This window comes from Triturus cristatus, chromosome 6 (genome assembly GCF_964204655.1).
Source record: "Triturus cristatus chromosome 6, aTriCri1.1, whole genome shotgun sequence".
Classification (NCBI taxonomy): Eukaryota; Metazoa; Chordata; class Amphibia; order Caudata; family Salamandridae; genus Triturus; species Triturus cristatus.
In genome coordinates, this window is record NC_140589.1 from 1,037,334,758 (window position 1) to 1,037,349,751 (window position 14,994).

Here is a 14,994-nt window from a genome sequence, read left to right on the forward strand (position 1 = left end):
ATGTGGTCAGCCTGGATGACATTGCAGTTTTCAGCAATTTACGGAAGGCTGATCTGAAGTACCAAGAACAGGTGTTGGTCAGGATACAGGGGAGAAACCTTACCATCAAGGTAACCAAGTACCAAGTTGGGAAGTCCAATGTAGTCTGCCTTTGGTATCCAGTGGGGAAATATGAAAATACGGCTGCTGAATGCCAAGATTAAGTCTGTTTTGAAATGGGAGGTGCACATCAACCAGACACAAGTGGGAGCTTTTTCAGGACTCACTGCTTACTACGGACATTTTGTGGCAAACTAGAAGACTACAAGTGCCCCACGGACAACCAAGAAGTTGTCCAAAAAGGTGATTTGGACTGAGGGATGTAAAAAGACTTTTGAGGTCAAGGGGAAAGCACAGCGCAATACACCTATATTGAACAACCATGACCACAGTCAGCACTTCATAGTACATACAGATGTCTCAGGAAAGGAAGTTGGAGCAGTACTGGCTCAACCTAATAGCAACGATCCTCCACTGGCCTTTATTAGTCATAGTTTACTAAATAGAGAAAAGAACTGGGTGGCCATTGAGAAAGAGGAAAGGAGAACAATCTGTGTACCCTGGCAGCCCCAGATTTTCCACTGTAATTCCTAGGTGGAATCGCAAACCTGCAGCGTGACCTAAGCTACTTCTCCTGAATCATGAAGCAACAGTGGACATCAGCTGCTGGGCCTGAATCGTGATGTGCCACCAAAGGCAACTTAGCCTGTGACGCTCACCTTTAGGGTCAACATCCTGAGTGGCTTCTTGCAAGGGGAAGGTAAAACCTTTCTGTAGCAGATTTCTGTTGTTCCCAAGCCTGAGAGTCATTCACACTACTCCCAAAGAAGGCATAAGGCTGTCTGGTGCCCAGCAATTGTACGAAGCCACAGGACAAACTATGCAACAGAGTAGCAACTTTTGAAAAGTTGCTTTTCCCTTAAAAGTTCAATTCGACTTGAGCATCAAGTCGGGTTTAATGCCACACTTTACTTGTTACCCTCAAGTACCCTTTTAGTAGTCCCATTCAGAAGTTAACTGGGCTGAGAAGTCAGCCACTAACCCTGTTAAAGCCAATGGGACTCCTAACCTTCCCACAGCAAAAATGACAATTTGGAAGTGTTCCTGTTAGGACATATTAAAAGTGTATGCCCAACTTAATATACAGCTCCCTGCCTTGAGCTACATTGGACTTCCTTAGGGGAGACTTGCACATACTGTTAAGGGAAGTGGGGGCTTTGCTATTGGTTTAAATGACAGAGTCGAAGTACCAGTTGAAACTGCTTTTTCAGGCTGCAGTGGCAGGCTGGGAGTCAATCAATCATTATAAATTTTATTTAGTCTTTGAATTGAAAACCATAAAAGTATAGCAAGCCATGACACACTTCAAAATCATCCTCGATATCAACAAATTAAAAATACATAGAATAAATATACAGTTAAAAGGTCCTACGAAGATAAAAGAATGGCAAATGTCCTACACCCTAAGGAGTTTAATCAAAACTGTTTCTCAACTTAACAGCAGCTTTTAAAAAGTTAAGAACATTAAGAATAGTATCTCCTCCATAAGTTTTATAAAACTGGGCCATCAGGCAATCTGGGCCCGGTGATTTATGTGGCTTTAGATTTGCTCTCTGTCTCCGCGGTTGCTTTATGCCCCCCGGTGTAGGTATACCTCCTATATAGTCCAGTCTTTTTATCCTCAGGTTTCTGGCCAGGTGAGCTCCCTAATTCCTTTCTCGTTTGTAGAGCATTTAAGGCGTGGAAGGGTTAACTCTGCTTTGTCACTATGTATGGCGTTTAATTTACCCCTGAGGACCGTAACCTATGGCGGAGTAACTCTATGGCGGAGATGGGGAGGGTGACGAACTCTACCAGAGAGGCCCTTATTTCAGTGCAGCCCAAGCCTAGGAAGGACCCTCAACTATGCAGCTCCTACCAACCGATAGCGCTTCTCAATCCAGACGCCAACATTTAAACAAAGATTCTGGCTAGTAGGTTAGAATCACTAATGCCAGAATTGGTTTACCCGGACCAATCTGAGTTCATCTCCGGCAGGCAAACTCATAACAACTTGCGGAGGGTCTTCCATCTAGTGGAAAAGGCAAATAAAAAATCATTACCGGTCGTCCTCTTAGCGTTAGATGCTGAGATGACCTTCGATTGGGTGGATTGGCCCTTTCTCTTCCAGGTCTTGAGGAAATACAGATTTAGTGACAGATTTATAGCCATGATCAGAGCAAATTACACATGCTCTAGTGCCAGGATCTTGGTTAACGGGGTAAGCTCAGCAGGGGGGCTTGCAAGGGATGCCCCCTCTCCCCATTGCTTCTTGCCCTCAATATAGAACCGTTGGCAGTTAAAATTCATATAATGCCTGAGATACGGGCCATTCCATTTGGAGGGGATGATCACAGATCTCCCTCTTTCGGACAATATGCTCCTATCAGTCACAGTGCCGGAAACCACACTGGTGAAGGTGATGAAGGAACTGCAGCGGTTTCAACAGGTAGCTGGGCTACGGGTTAATCTTACTAAATCCTATCTGCTGAACCTCACAGTGTCGCAAAGGGACATGGAAGATTTAGTTAATTCAGGCCCTTTCAATGGGCTAAAAAATAAATGTTTATTTGGGAATAAGAATTACTCCCAAGCTCCAAGACCTCTACAAGGCAAACTATCCCCCACTTCTCCAGCAAATAAAAGCGGATTTTCATAGATGGACTCCCGCGTACCTCTCGTGGATAGGCAGAGTCCAGGCGATTAAGATGATGACACTGCCTAAAGTGCTTTACCTCTTCCAGGGCCTCCCAATTGAGATAGAACAGGGGTACCTCACCACATTAAAATCGCTGATCATTTGCCTTATCTGGCTAGGAAAAAGAGCAAGATTATCACTCTGCCAACTCCAGCTCCCCAAAAATAAAGGGGGTTTGGCACTGCCAGACATGACTCTATATTACAAAGCAGCTCAACTCTGAGTGATCACAGAGTGGTCTTCCAGGGTGTCAGACAAACACTGGCTGCATGTGGATAGGGCAGTGATGGGGAGGAATATTTGGGACCTTCTGTGGAAACCTAAAGCGGAGCGGCTGCCTAATGTTTATCTAAGTACACCTAATAAAACGACCCTCAAGGTGTGGGACGACATACACAGGCTGTCAGCGCTGCCCACTTTCCCTTTACTGTTTACCCCATACACTATAACTCAGCATTTCCACCAGCAGAGACCCCGGGCCCTTTCGATGAGTGAAAGGAAGGGGGATGTCTCAGGATCTCCAAACTGTTTCATAAGGGGGACATACTCACATTTGAGCATTGTCAGAGGGAGTTTAACCTTACAGCGAACGAAGATTACCACTACTCTCAGCTGCGATACTGGGTCCTTACTCGGGGAATCCGGGAAGCTGCGACTAGAGAGCTCACGCCAATAGAGAAACTAGCGAAATTAGAGAAGGGTACAAAAGGCACGATCTCTCACCTTTATAAAATGCTACAGTCTACACTGCATACTGAGCAGCCCAGACACAAGCTATTCTGGGAGCATACCTTGGGGGTGAGTCTCTCAGATAATCATTGGGACAAGTTATATATGGACATACACAAATTCAATCACTCAATGGGAACAAGGGAGGCTCACTATAAAGTGCTTTATGACTGGTATCTGTACCCCACGAAACTTAAAAGGATTTACAACAAGACGTCTGACTTATTCTGGAGAGGATGTGGTTTTCAAGGGGACTTTAGGCATTTCTGGTGGGACAGTCCAACAATCTGGCTATTCTGGTCAGAGATTCTGGCACAAATTAAGGACATATTGGGTTATCCCATCCCTTCTGACCTGGGGTCGACACTGTTGGGTCTTTAGTCGGACACTCTCAAATGCCAGACAGTTAGTGATAGAACCATCCAATGGCTGTGTATAGGGGCAGCCAAAATAGGAGGAGCAGCAGCATGGAAGCAGAAAGAGGCTCGTTCTCTGACCCAATGGAACACTCGCCTATGGCAGGCACTCACTATGGAAATAATGGCAAGCGTGTTGGAGGACACCTTTAAAAACTTTGAATACACATGTGACCCTTGGTGGAGTACCTATCGCGGGGCCTCCCCCTATTTGCATGCCCTACACGTACCTGGGCACTACACCTCTTCAAATTTTAGCATTCCAAGGGGTGAGAGGGGAGCCCGAGACGGGGACATAGGGAAGATGTCTCTTGGGGCCCTCTGATCACACAAAGCAACCCTTACATTCAAACAGGCATAAAACAGAACTCAGTGCATCCTTTATGTTTGGGGGAGGGGGTAGTTGTGAGGGATTTTGGTTTTAATAGACTAATTTATGAAGATGAACAATGGTGCTATTTTACTGTTTACCTTGAGATAGTTTATACATACCTTCTCTGAAAGGAAGCAAATGTACCTCTTTATAGCTTCATACTGTATGATTCAAGATATGTGATTAGCATGGCACTATGTAATGATACGCTTTTGAAAAAATTTAAATAAAAAGATTGTTGACAAAAAAAAAAGAATAGTATCTCCCGAAAACATTTGCGAGTATATGAGTGCGGGGTGAACCGGAATAAAATTAGCCTTTTTCAGTACGGGGAGAATATAATATTTCCTGGGCACTTTATAGAAGCTACAAAACATCATAAAATGTACCGTGTTTTGCAGAGACTTACTGTCACAGCCGCAGGACATAAGATTAACACCCCTACTCCCTTCCCCCAAGAGATAAGGCTCGGTAGAGGGCATGGTTTTCAAGAGGACATATTGACGAACACTAGTCTGTATTAGAGCATCCCCCTCACTATCCAACAGCCTCCTTCTAAAAAAGTGTTCTTTCACCCATTTGTGGTCCTTCTTGCAGATACTGTCCGTATTCCTAGATAAATCACCCCAACCTAAGTTAAAAAAAAGCAGTTCCTGATATTTTTAAACCAGGGAATGTGAAGAGAATAATCCAGGTCTAGGCAGTCCTTGATAATCGCTTTACTCAGTTGGCCTATTGGATCGTATTTATCCACTGGGAGAGTGGCCGAAAGGCAGTAATGTCGGTTAGATAAGCCACTCCCAATTCTTCATGCAGTGAGAAGGTTGGGATACTTTGCGGGACACACAGAATTTGTTTTTTTCCGACAATTTGCAACTCCTGATTGGTGGAACCCCAGATTTCACTCCCATAAATTTCTTTAGCGGTAGACTTAGCCCTATAAATCTGTAGAAGAGCACTAGTGTGCCTGCAAGCCTAGTCGTGTAGCAAAATTAAATACAGCGATATTTGCCCTAACAATGTCCTCTTTTTTCCTGTTAATCAGGGGATGCCAGCTCAGGGAGAAGTCGAACAACAAACTAAGATAATAAAACTCCCATGTCTTTGCCACCGTAGAATACCCAACTTTAAAAGGAATCAATTTGGTGGATCAGGGACTTACGACTATAACAAAATATTTTTTATTGTTCTCTGATAATTCCAACTACTCCATAAAATAAACGAAGGAATCCAGTAAGGTCTGCAGACCCCTGGCAGTTTTGGCCATAAGTACCGCTTCATCTGCTTATAATAAGACCGGCAGACATCGGAGCCCCACCTGGGGGACAATCTACTTTTGAATCAGATAGGACCTGCTCCAAATTATTAACTTATAAGTTAAAAAGCATTGAGGCCAAATTACAGCCCTGCCATAGCCGTCTTTTTGTACTTTGTCACCCACAAGCTGGCACAACCAGTACTGCAGCCCTGTGGGGTACGCTGTCTTACATGCCAAGGGTACCTTTAGTACGATACAATAGGGACTTATAAGTAAGTCAGTATATCCCCATTGGGGATAGACAATGCAACACTGGCACTGAAGTCTGGTTAGCAGGCCTAAGTGCACTTTCAGAGCCAAAAACAAACAGCTTCATTCCAAGTGGAGGCAAAAAGTGTAGAGGGAATCCAGCAAAAAGGATGTTTCCTCTCTCTCACACACACACCCCAGCTAATACATCCAGGAGAACTTAATCAGTGTGCTGGTAAGTTTCCTTGACTATACAGTGAGAAAGGATGTAGGGAAACTTGCTGACTATTGTAGGGCCTACTCTACCTCACATCCTTCTGCCAGGGTCATTCCCTCTGGGGAGCTGACCAACCTCAACTATGACAGCCCCAAATCTAAATTAGACCTTAGATAAGACTGTCTCTTTAGCACCCCTGTTTCTTCACTCTGCCTGGGACTGTGACGTACCTTCCTCACTAGCCCTACCTTAGCTAGGACAACATCTAGCTAACCCAAAGAGGTCACCCAACACTTGAGTAACCCCACCATGACCAACATGGCCAGGGGTCCTATCTTACTCCCTATCATGGGGTTTTATCCCCATGCCAAGGATAGTGCGGCCACAAAGGCAAGCACCCAACAGAGGCTACAGACAGCTGTCAATGGCCAGAACCTTATCCCATCTGACTCCAAGGTTTTTAACTGAGTCCTTAGGGGAGGGTGGGGTGCCCAGCTCCCCAGGCCACCAAAGGCAAGGAGGGGGGGGTGATTCTTGATTAAAGAATAAGACCTCCATCTTATCAGCATTCAGTTTCAAGTAGCTTTCATTCATCCATCCTGCAATGTCTTTCAGGCAGTCCTTAAAATAGTCAAAGGCTGCCATGGAAGGTTATTGTAGGATGACATCAGCTGGGTGTCATCCGTGTCAGAGACTACCTTGACCCCTCTCCTAGAAATGAGGGCCACTAGCGGAGTTAGGTAGATATTAAAGAGCAACGGGCTTAAGGCAGAGCCTTGGGGCACTCCACATCTAAGTTGTCTAACTAATGAGGTGAAAGGGCAGAGAAAAACTTGCTGGCCACGGCCAGTAAGATAAGAAGAAATCCACTCAAGTGCTGTACTCCTACATGTTTTAGTCTTTCCAGCAAGATTGCATGCAACACTGTGTCTGCCGAAAGGTCTAATAACACAAGCATGGCTGATGAGCGGCCGTCCACTGACATTCGAACTGAGTCAGCTACATCTAGCAACACAGTCTCAGTTCTGCACCCTGTGCGTAAGCCTGATTGAGGGTCGTATTTAAGATCGTTGGTTTCCACATAGTTGGCTAATGGTTGATGAGCCGTTTTCTTCAGCACTTTGGCCGGTACGGATAGCGGTCAGCAAATAAGCCTGTTTCCAAGTGGCTGGGAAGATTCCAGTCCTGAGCGAAGCATTCCAGATATGGTTAAAGATGGGATTAAGCCACTCGGTCACCAGTCTGAAGCAAAGCACCGGGAAGGGATCCCCTGGAGAACCTGATTTATATTTCCTAAGTTCAGCCAGAGTCACCTCTGCAGAGATCAGAAGAAATTCTGCAAATACATGCAAATTGTTGGGGGGGGTCATAGGAGTCTTCAGTTACTCTGGACTCTGTTACAGGAGCTGCATTATCTTATCTTCGAAAAAATCCAATAGGCTATCGCATAGGGCCTGCGAGGGGCGGAAACTGCATTCTAATGCTGAGGGTTTTGTAAAGGATTTCACGATCCTAAAAACTTCCTTTGACGAGTTTTCTGAGCTAACGATAAGGTCAGTCAGATATTCCCTCCTCTTGGAATTTAGTAATTTATGGTATTTCTTCAAGGCCTTTTTGTTTGCACTTTTTGCGTCAGGCGAGTACAACTGTCTCCACTCTCGTTCCAGCCTTTTACACCAAATTTCTTCCGGTCTAACTTCCTCCAAAAACCAAGGTGCAAACGGGGCCGGTCTGGATGAGGTGACAGATCTCAGAGGGGCAGTTTTGTCAAATGTCGACGTCAGCCACACATTACAACAGACTGCGTCTCGGTTGTGGTTGTCAGTTGTGGCCTTGATCCGTCAAGAACTGGGCCCAGGGTCTCAGTGGTGACATTGCTCCAGTTCCTTTTGACTTCACTAGGAATTATATTGGCCACCTCTTTGGTCCTAAGACAAAACCACAGCTTATCAACCCTCAGCTCCTGCATATTAAAGAAGATGATGTCTAGTATGTGGCTTTCCTCATGGGTAGGAGCTGTCACCAGCTGGACTAAGTTACAGCCCGTAAGTGCTGTTAGAAAATGCACGCTGTGGAGGCACCGGGGGTCGTTGATGTGGAGGTTAAGATCCCCCAATACGGTAAAATTGACATAGATTGTGAATACCTGGGCGATGCAATCTGCCAGTTTTGGTGTGTGACTGTGGGAACAGTCTGGTGGCCTGTAGAGCAGCAGCCTCGAAAAGGAAAAGGAGGGGGATATTTTGATACAAAAGAAACTTCCTTTGATGTTGGCCCAGGTTGGAGGTGGCAATCTCCCAAGAATCCTTGCAGACAATGGCCACCCCACCCCCATACCTATCGCCACCCCTGTTGGCACACACTATACAATAGCCTGAGGGAATTGCCAAGGCCACATCTGGGTTTGTTTTATCCCTTAACCAAGTCTCAGTGAGGAACATAATATTCCAATTGTTATTCTCTGGGATTGGCAGACATTGGATACATGCTTAGGTAGGAATCTGCAGATGATAAGGCATGCTTTTATCTCACTGGGCCAGGAGGTCTGGAAAAGGTTCATGTGCTACCTCAGTTGCCTTAGGCTCTGGCCTAGAGTTAAGAGTAAAGTCACAGGCCGGACAACAAAACTCCAAGTCCCCTCCCCGAACGTTAGCGAGAGGCATACCTGTACATGTTTCCCTTCTTAGAGCCACCAATTCGTCCTGCCCCCATCTTTGAGTCCTGCCGGTATCTTTTTGGGCAGCATGGCTGGCTGCAATCTGGACACGGATGGGCACAAACGGGTTTGCCTTTGGAATGCCAGCGGCACATCTGCAGCACGCCCGCTGTGTGTGCCAACTGCACATGTTCGCTGCACATCCGCGCCACAGTGGTCTATTTATAGCAGCCAGAAGGGGGACTAGAATGCTAACCCCTCCCAAAATGGCATTGGAGTATGTCTTAATGGAGCGAAGGAAAATTTGCGTTCCAAACAGAAAGTCTCAACGCCAAAGGAGCACGCTCAATCGGGTCTGCCTCGGCAGGGGTAAGTTTAAAACATGCAAATATGCCCTAAAATTCGGAGTCATGTTATAAAGATAGGTGCAATTAAACATTTAAAACTAGGGCAGTCCCACATCCTTTGCTAAGCACCCTACAACATGCAGTAGTGCACACAGCAAGAATAACTTAGAACTCCACCCACTAGCACCGAAACATAAGCGGGAAGCAGCACGGGCTTGCTAACTATTCAAGTCCACTACCAGGTGGATCAGTTACCGTGGTGTCACAGTGCCTCTCTAACATTTCAGGGTGGGCAGCTACCACGTTAGGTGGCAGGCACCTTCCTTTCACTCCTTCTTTGCTCAGCCCAGAAGGAACTTCTTGAATCTGATCAGTTGCCTGACACTCCAGGACTTCCTTGGGGTCAAGAGTGGGTTTACCAGAGCCAATCTCTGGGTCCTCCACTACTTGGGTAGGATGCCCGTGGCTCTCTTACTATGATTGGCCTTCTTGTCTCACCCTTACCTTTTTTATGGGGCCTTCGTCTCCTAGCCTTGGAGACAGGACACCCAGGGTCCTTGGGACTGGCAACGCCCTGAGCTGCCACCAGCCTATGGGACCAAGCCAACCTCTGGGAGGTCATTGCCCAGGGGAAATCCTGGGGGTGTGCTTGGGGGGGCGTCAGGACTACCTACCACCCTAGGTCAGCTAAGAGTAATCTCTACCTCTAGAGGACACTAAGGCCACAGGACAGCCCGTGACTTCCTCTGAGGTTGGCTTTACCCTACTTATCTCTCCTGGCAAATACAGGTCTGGGGACACTAACCTGTCCACCACTACGATGTGACTAGCACCTGAGTCTCCCAGGGCAGTGTTTGGGATCCCTTTCACCTTGAATTGGTGAAACTGCTTACTACCACTCTTACCATCTTGACCCTTTTTTCCGGTTAAAAGCAACTAGGACCTCCTCATCTGCGGTGTACTCATCTCAGGCTACACTGGCCATTCCACTGGTCACCTTTCTTTTGAACAGGCTGCATCCCCTCTGTGCACAACCTCTTTTACAATAAATTCTTTAACTCTGGGTTCCTACCACTCTGTTTACTAGAGGTGGGCTGGGAATTGACCCCCCTCTGTAGGGTTCTGGGCTTCTGATGGAACTTCTTTGGTAGGCTTTCTACCTCCCTCCTTTTCCTTCTGTGGGCCTAACCCCCCTTCTTGAGATCACCCCTGTTTTTTCTTGGGTACTGTTGTTCCCACCCACTCACCTGCTGCCTTGAGCAGCTCTCTAGGTCTAGATAGCTTGAAATCTACCAGATGCTGATGTAAATATTCTGAGGTACAGATTGTAAGCTTGTGTTCTTTTACCACAAACTGTTGCCAATGGGGTGTGTTTGAGTGAACCTTTCCAGAAGATTTGGAAATTAAACTCTAAAATGTATTAAGGTAACTCCAATGTTATCCTTTGGGAGAGGTAGGCCTTGCAGAAGTGAAAACAAATGTACGTATTTCATTATCAGGACATGTAAAACTTAAACGTTCATGCCTAACCTTTTAAATACATTGGACACTGTCCAGCGCCTAACCATAGGGTGACTTATCTGTATGACAAAGGAAGGTTTGGACATGACAAGAGGTTTATTTTGCTAGGTCAACATGGCGGTTTAAAACTGGACACAGAGGTGGCAATGGAAGACCTTGGACACGTTTACAGTGCTACTTAAGTGGGTGGCAGAAAAAGTGCAGCAGGCCCACGATTAGCATTTGATTCACAGGCCCTGGGTACATGTACTACCACTTTACTAATGACTTATAAGTAAATGAAATATGCCAATTTGATATAAGCCAATGTTAACATGTTTAGAGGAGAAAGCACAAGCACTTTAGCACTGGTTAGCAGTGGTAAGGAGTGCAGAGCGTTAAGGCCAGCAAAAACGAAGCCAACAAAACAGAAGGTCTGAAGACAAAAAGTTAGGGGTAAAACCACACCAAGGATGCCAGGTTTAACAAATTGTTTCTTGGAATTATTAATGACAGCTGCATTTCCTGTGGTGCACATGACTGCCTCTATTCCCCAGACACAGGTTAAAAGTTTCACAAAGCCAAATTGAAGACATTAATTACTGAACCAATTTCTGTAATGTGGATCTCCTTTTATGTATAATTGTGTTTCTTTTAACCAGCTTGGATAGGGAATTTTACAGTTTTTTTTTTGATTTTTGATAGTGTTTTGGTGCTGTTTAAATAATTAACTCACATTTCTCTATGTAAATGCCTGCTTCTCTTTGCTAAGAGGGGTAGGCCCAAGCCTTCTAATTGACACTGTGTTTTACCTAATAACTCATTGGTTTACTAAGTTTGTGAGAGAACAAATCATAGCCTCCCTTTCAGTAATTAATCCAGTACTAACAAGTATCCTTTTAATGGAATGATTATATTGGTTCTAACACTCAGGGAGGTTTCCAAATATAGCCATAACCTCTGTTGTTTTAAGTTTCATTACATGCATTTTAAGTATGAAACAGGAATATTAAGCAAACTTGGAGTTTGAGCCTGTTTTGTGCCTGCGCTGGGTGAGATTACAGGGAAGATTGTTACCAGCTATATTTCTCACATGCTCCTAGACATTAATAGGTGTTAACTGGCCTTGCCACCAATTGCAACCCCCTAATTGTGTCCTTCTATTACAACATCACTACTTCCTTTAGAAATGCCACGTGTTGCTGATTCTTTGGCACCTATATTTGAATGCAAACTCTTCTTTGAAAGCCTACTGAATAACACTATGTAACCCAGCTGAACAGAAGGCAGCTGCACCTGAGAAAGAGATTTTAAGAAATGTGGTAATTTGTTGAAAGGGGTGGAAAACCCACTCAAATAATAAACACAATCTTTGTCAGGGTGAGTCACAAAATGTCACTAAATTGGTCCATGCATAACCCTCTGCTAGATTGACACAATAGCAGTCAGGCTTAAGCGAAATGTATAAAATATATATGTAGCACACAAACAGCAATAATGTCAAAACACTGGAAAAGAAAAATCCCAAACCAATTTAGAAATATGGAGTAAATTCTAATAAATAACAAGACACCAACACGAATTGAATCCAACCAGTAGAACCAGAGTTATAAATTTCTACAGTTTTTAGGGAAAAATAGCAGCTATAAGATCAAAGAGACAACCTCGGGTATCTGGTCGCGGAAGATGGGGGCAGAGTCAAAAGCTATGGTCAACAGCGAAAGACGCGTGGGTCAGATACAAAGGGGGGGATTGGGTCTGGTCTCAGCTTACCTTCGGACTTGGAAAAACTCATGAAAAATGTCTTGGGAATGTAGAAAGTGCTCATCATTTGCAGATATACAAATAGTTCCTTGGTGATTTTACTGAATATGAACTCTTCTCCTAAAGCAGATAGTAGATGAATGACAGTGATATTCCTCTTGTGGCTATCCACTCCAATGAAGACCTTAAAACTCAGAAGATGCTACCTGTGAGTTTTCTCTGGTCACCAGGAAATAAGATTTGCAGAGGAAAAATTGGTTTAGAGAAGTGGTATTTGAGTTACAGCTGTTCTAATGTTGAACACTGAAGACAGATATATGTTGAAAACTGGGAAGATTTTACCACCTGTTGCACATCCAAGAAGATGCACATTATGAATATAGCACCTTACATCGCATGCGTTTATAACGCATGCGATTACAATGCGGTCGTTACAACAAATGCGTTGTTACATCGCAGTACATTACAACGCAAGTCGTTACATCAAATTGCTGTAGAGGGCGCGCTGGACTTAGGAATAGTATAATGTACTATTCCAACTCCAGTGTGAGCAACAGTAGGGAAGGTGTTGGAATAGTAAATTATATTATTCCTTAGGTTAGCGCGCCCCCTACAGCAAGTCGATGTAATGACTTGCATTGTAATGTACTGCGATGTAACGACCGCATTGTAATCGCATGCGTTGTAACGCATGTGATGTAATGGCTGTATCCCCACATTACACCTATATAGCTCAGCTCATACCAGGAGGCCTGGTGAGAAGTTACACAGCTGCATTCATTGGCAGTTTGGATCCTGATGACATTTTGAGTGTATGAGGCCAATGTGTCCTCAATGTTGAAAAGTTTACATTACACTCTCTTGGTGCTGTAACATGAGTTACCCTTTCCCTTAAGGTCAGCAAAGATATGTTTTAGTTATTACGTCGCCTTAAAGAACTGGTTAACTAGGAGACCTATTATTACATGACTGTGTTTTTGTTTTCCGTGATGTTACAGTCATCTGGCCTGACCTTAACGTTCATCCAAAAAGGTCATTTTGTTTTCATCTGGAATAAAGACCCACCTAGTCCCGAGATGGTAGCGGTTCATTAGGTGGTTGTGCATAGGACACTCTTTATGCACTTGAATAGAGCTGCCATATTTCAAGACTGGGAGCAATTTGTAAGTCTACATTACAGTACAGCAAATCAAGAGTTAGGAGAAAGGGTTTTCAAAAAAATCGAAGAGAACGGAGAGGATTTTTTTAGAGAGCGTTATAAAAGTGATACTTTCTTTCATATTGTAGCAGGCAGGAAACGGAATTGTTTATGTCAGTTTGGAGGCTAATTTGTCTGAGAGTCACGTAGATTGGAATTATTTTTTTTTAAAGTACTGTGATAAGGAAAACATGGCAATCGGAGTAATGAAGACTAAAGATAAGTATTTGTTTTAATGTCCCCATCATTCTACTTTTACCTCCTTAATAATTGCACTTCTATTCTCAGACCTCAATCCTATTTCCCCTACACTTACCTTGCATGAAGCCCTATCACCACAATGCCAAACAAAAAAAAACAATTTAACCTGCAACTCTGAATATAATTTTTCGATGTACCATATCTCACTCCACATGCGCCTACCTCCATTGAGATCACCTTAAGCATCCCTAAAATGCATGGCACCACTCTTGAAACCAGCACAACGCTGAACCCTAACATCAAAGACACTACCACTTTCAACAAAGGGCACATTAACCCAGTTTTTGGTTGCATCAATGATCAACAGCCCAAAGGGACAAACCCTAGATACATGCACACCTTACACACACATATATGAACAAATCAGGCAGAAGATTCATTTATGTTTAAAGGGTAACCACAACGAATATGTATGGCAAAATGTACTCTTAAGAAACTTCGTTTGGATATTATTTGAGTATGTTTTGGTTATCCTGAATATATGAATGCATATTATGATTGGTTATGTTCCCCTGCTCTCCCCTAAAAAAGAATGTATACAAAACCGTGTCTGCAGATTGAAGACTGTCAGCTAGGGTTACCCCCTTATCCTGCTGGACTCTAACACCATGAACTTATTGGCCCTGATTCACAAAGGTAAACTTACACCTTTCTACAGGTTCAAAATTGTTTGCCATTCACAAAGGGATTCACGGGTAGGATCTTTACGAGTGCGGCTCCACATGTAATAAGATAGGTCGATTTATGTGCGGAGACCCCGCTCTGTGTGCTTACTTTCTGCAAATACCTAAGTTATGTACAATGGCAAGCAGCTCTTTACAAAACACCTACAAATGGAAATACACTAACATAACATTTCACAACTATCCACAACTGCTCTCAACCCTTTGGACACTGGTCTTCTGATATGTCAGAGGCATGTAGCAACACACGTTCCAAATGTAATACTGCATTAAGATACTACTTCAGCATCACACAAGTTAAAGTAATACCAATAACACAGCAAGTGCCTGGCTGTGAAAAGTCAGTACCAGGAATTGCAGGCTGTTCTTACTTATTGCTGGCAATGATCAAAGGACAGGCGCATGGCCGGCAGTCATCTGGAGAGCCAGTGATAATCCCATGGTAACCTGGAGCACACCTTTCACAGTGGTCGCCAGCAGTGTTGTGTCGGCATGCCTGTAAACAAACAAACAAACATAAATGGAAGCAAAAGGATCAAATAGTGTGGCATCACAACATGTTGTCTA

General features: G+C 44.2%; 1 protein-coding gene across 6 annotated transcripts in view; it reads right to left on the reverse strand.

The window, feature by feature from the left end:
- Positions 1-14,994, reverse strand: part of LAMA2 (laminin subunit alpha 2) — a 3,129,796-nt gene that overhangs the window by 876,813 nt on the left and 2,237,989 nt on the right. For all 6 annotated transcript variants that reach the window (XM_085611831.1, XM_085611827.1, XM_085611830.1 and 3 more), the window contains one exon: positions 14,799-14,923. In XM_085611831.1, coding sequence (XP_085467957.1) covers positions 14,799-14,923 — 125 coding nt within the window. The remainder of the gene's footprint in view (positions 1-14,798; positions 14,924-14,994) is intronic.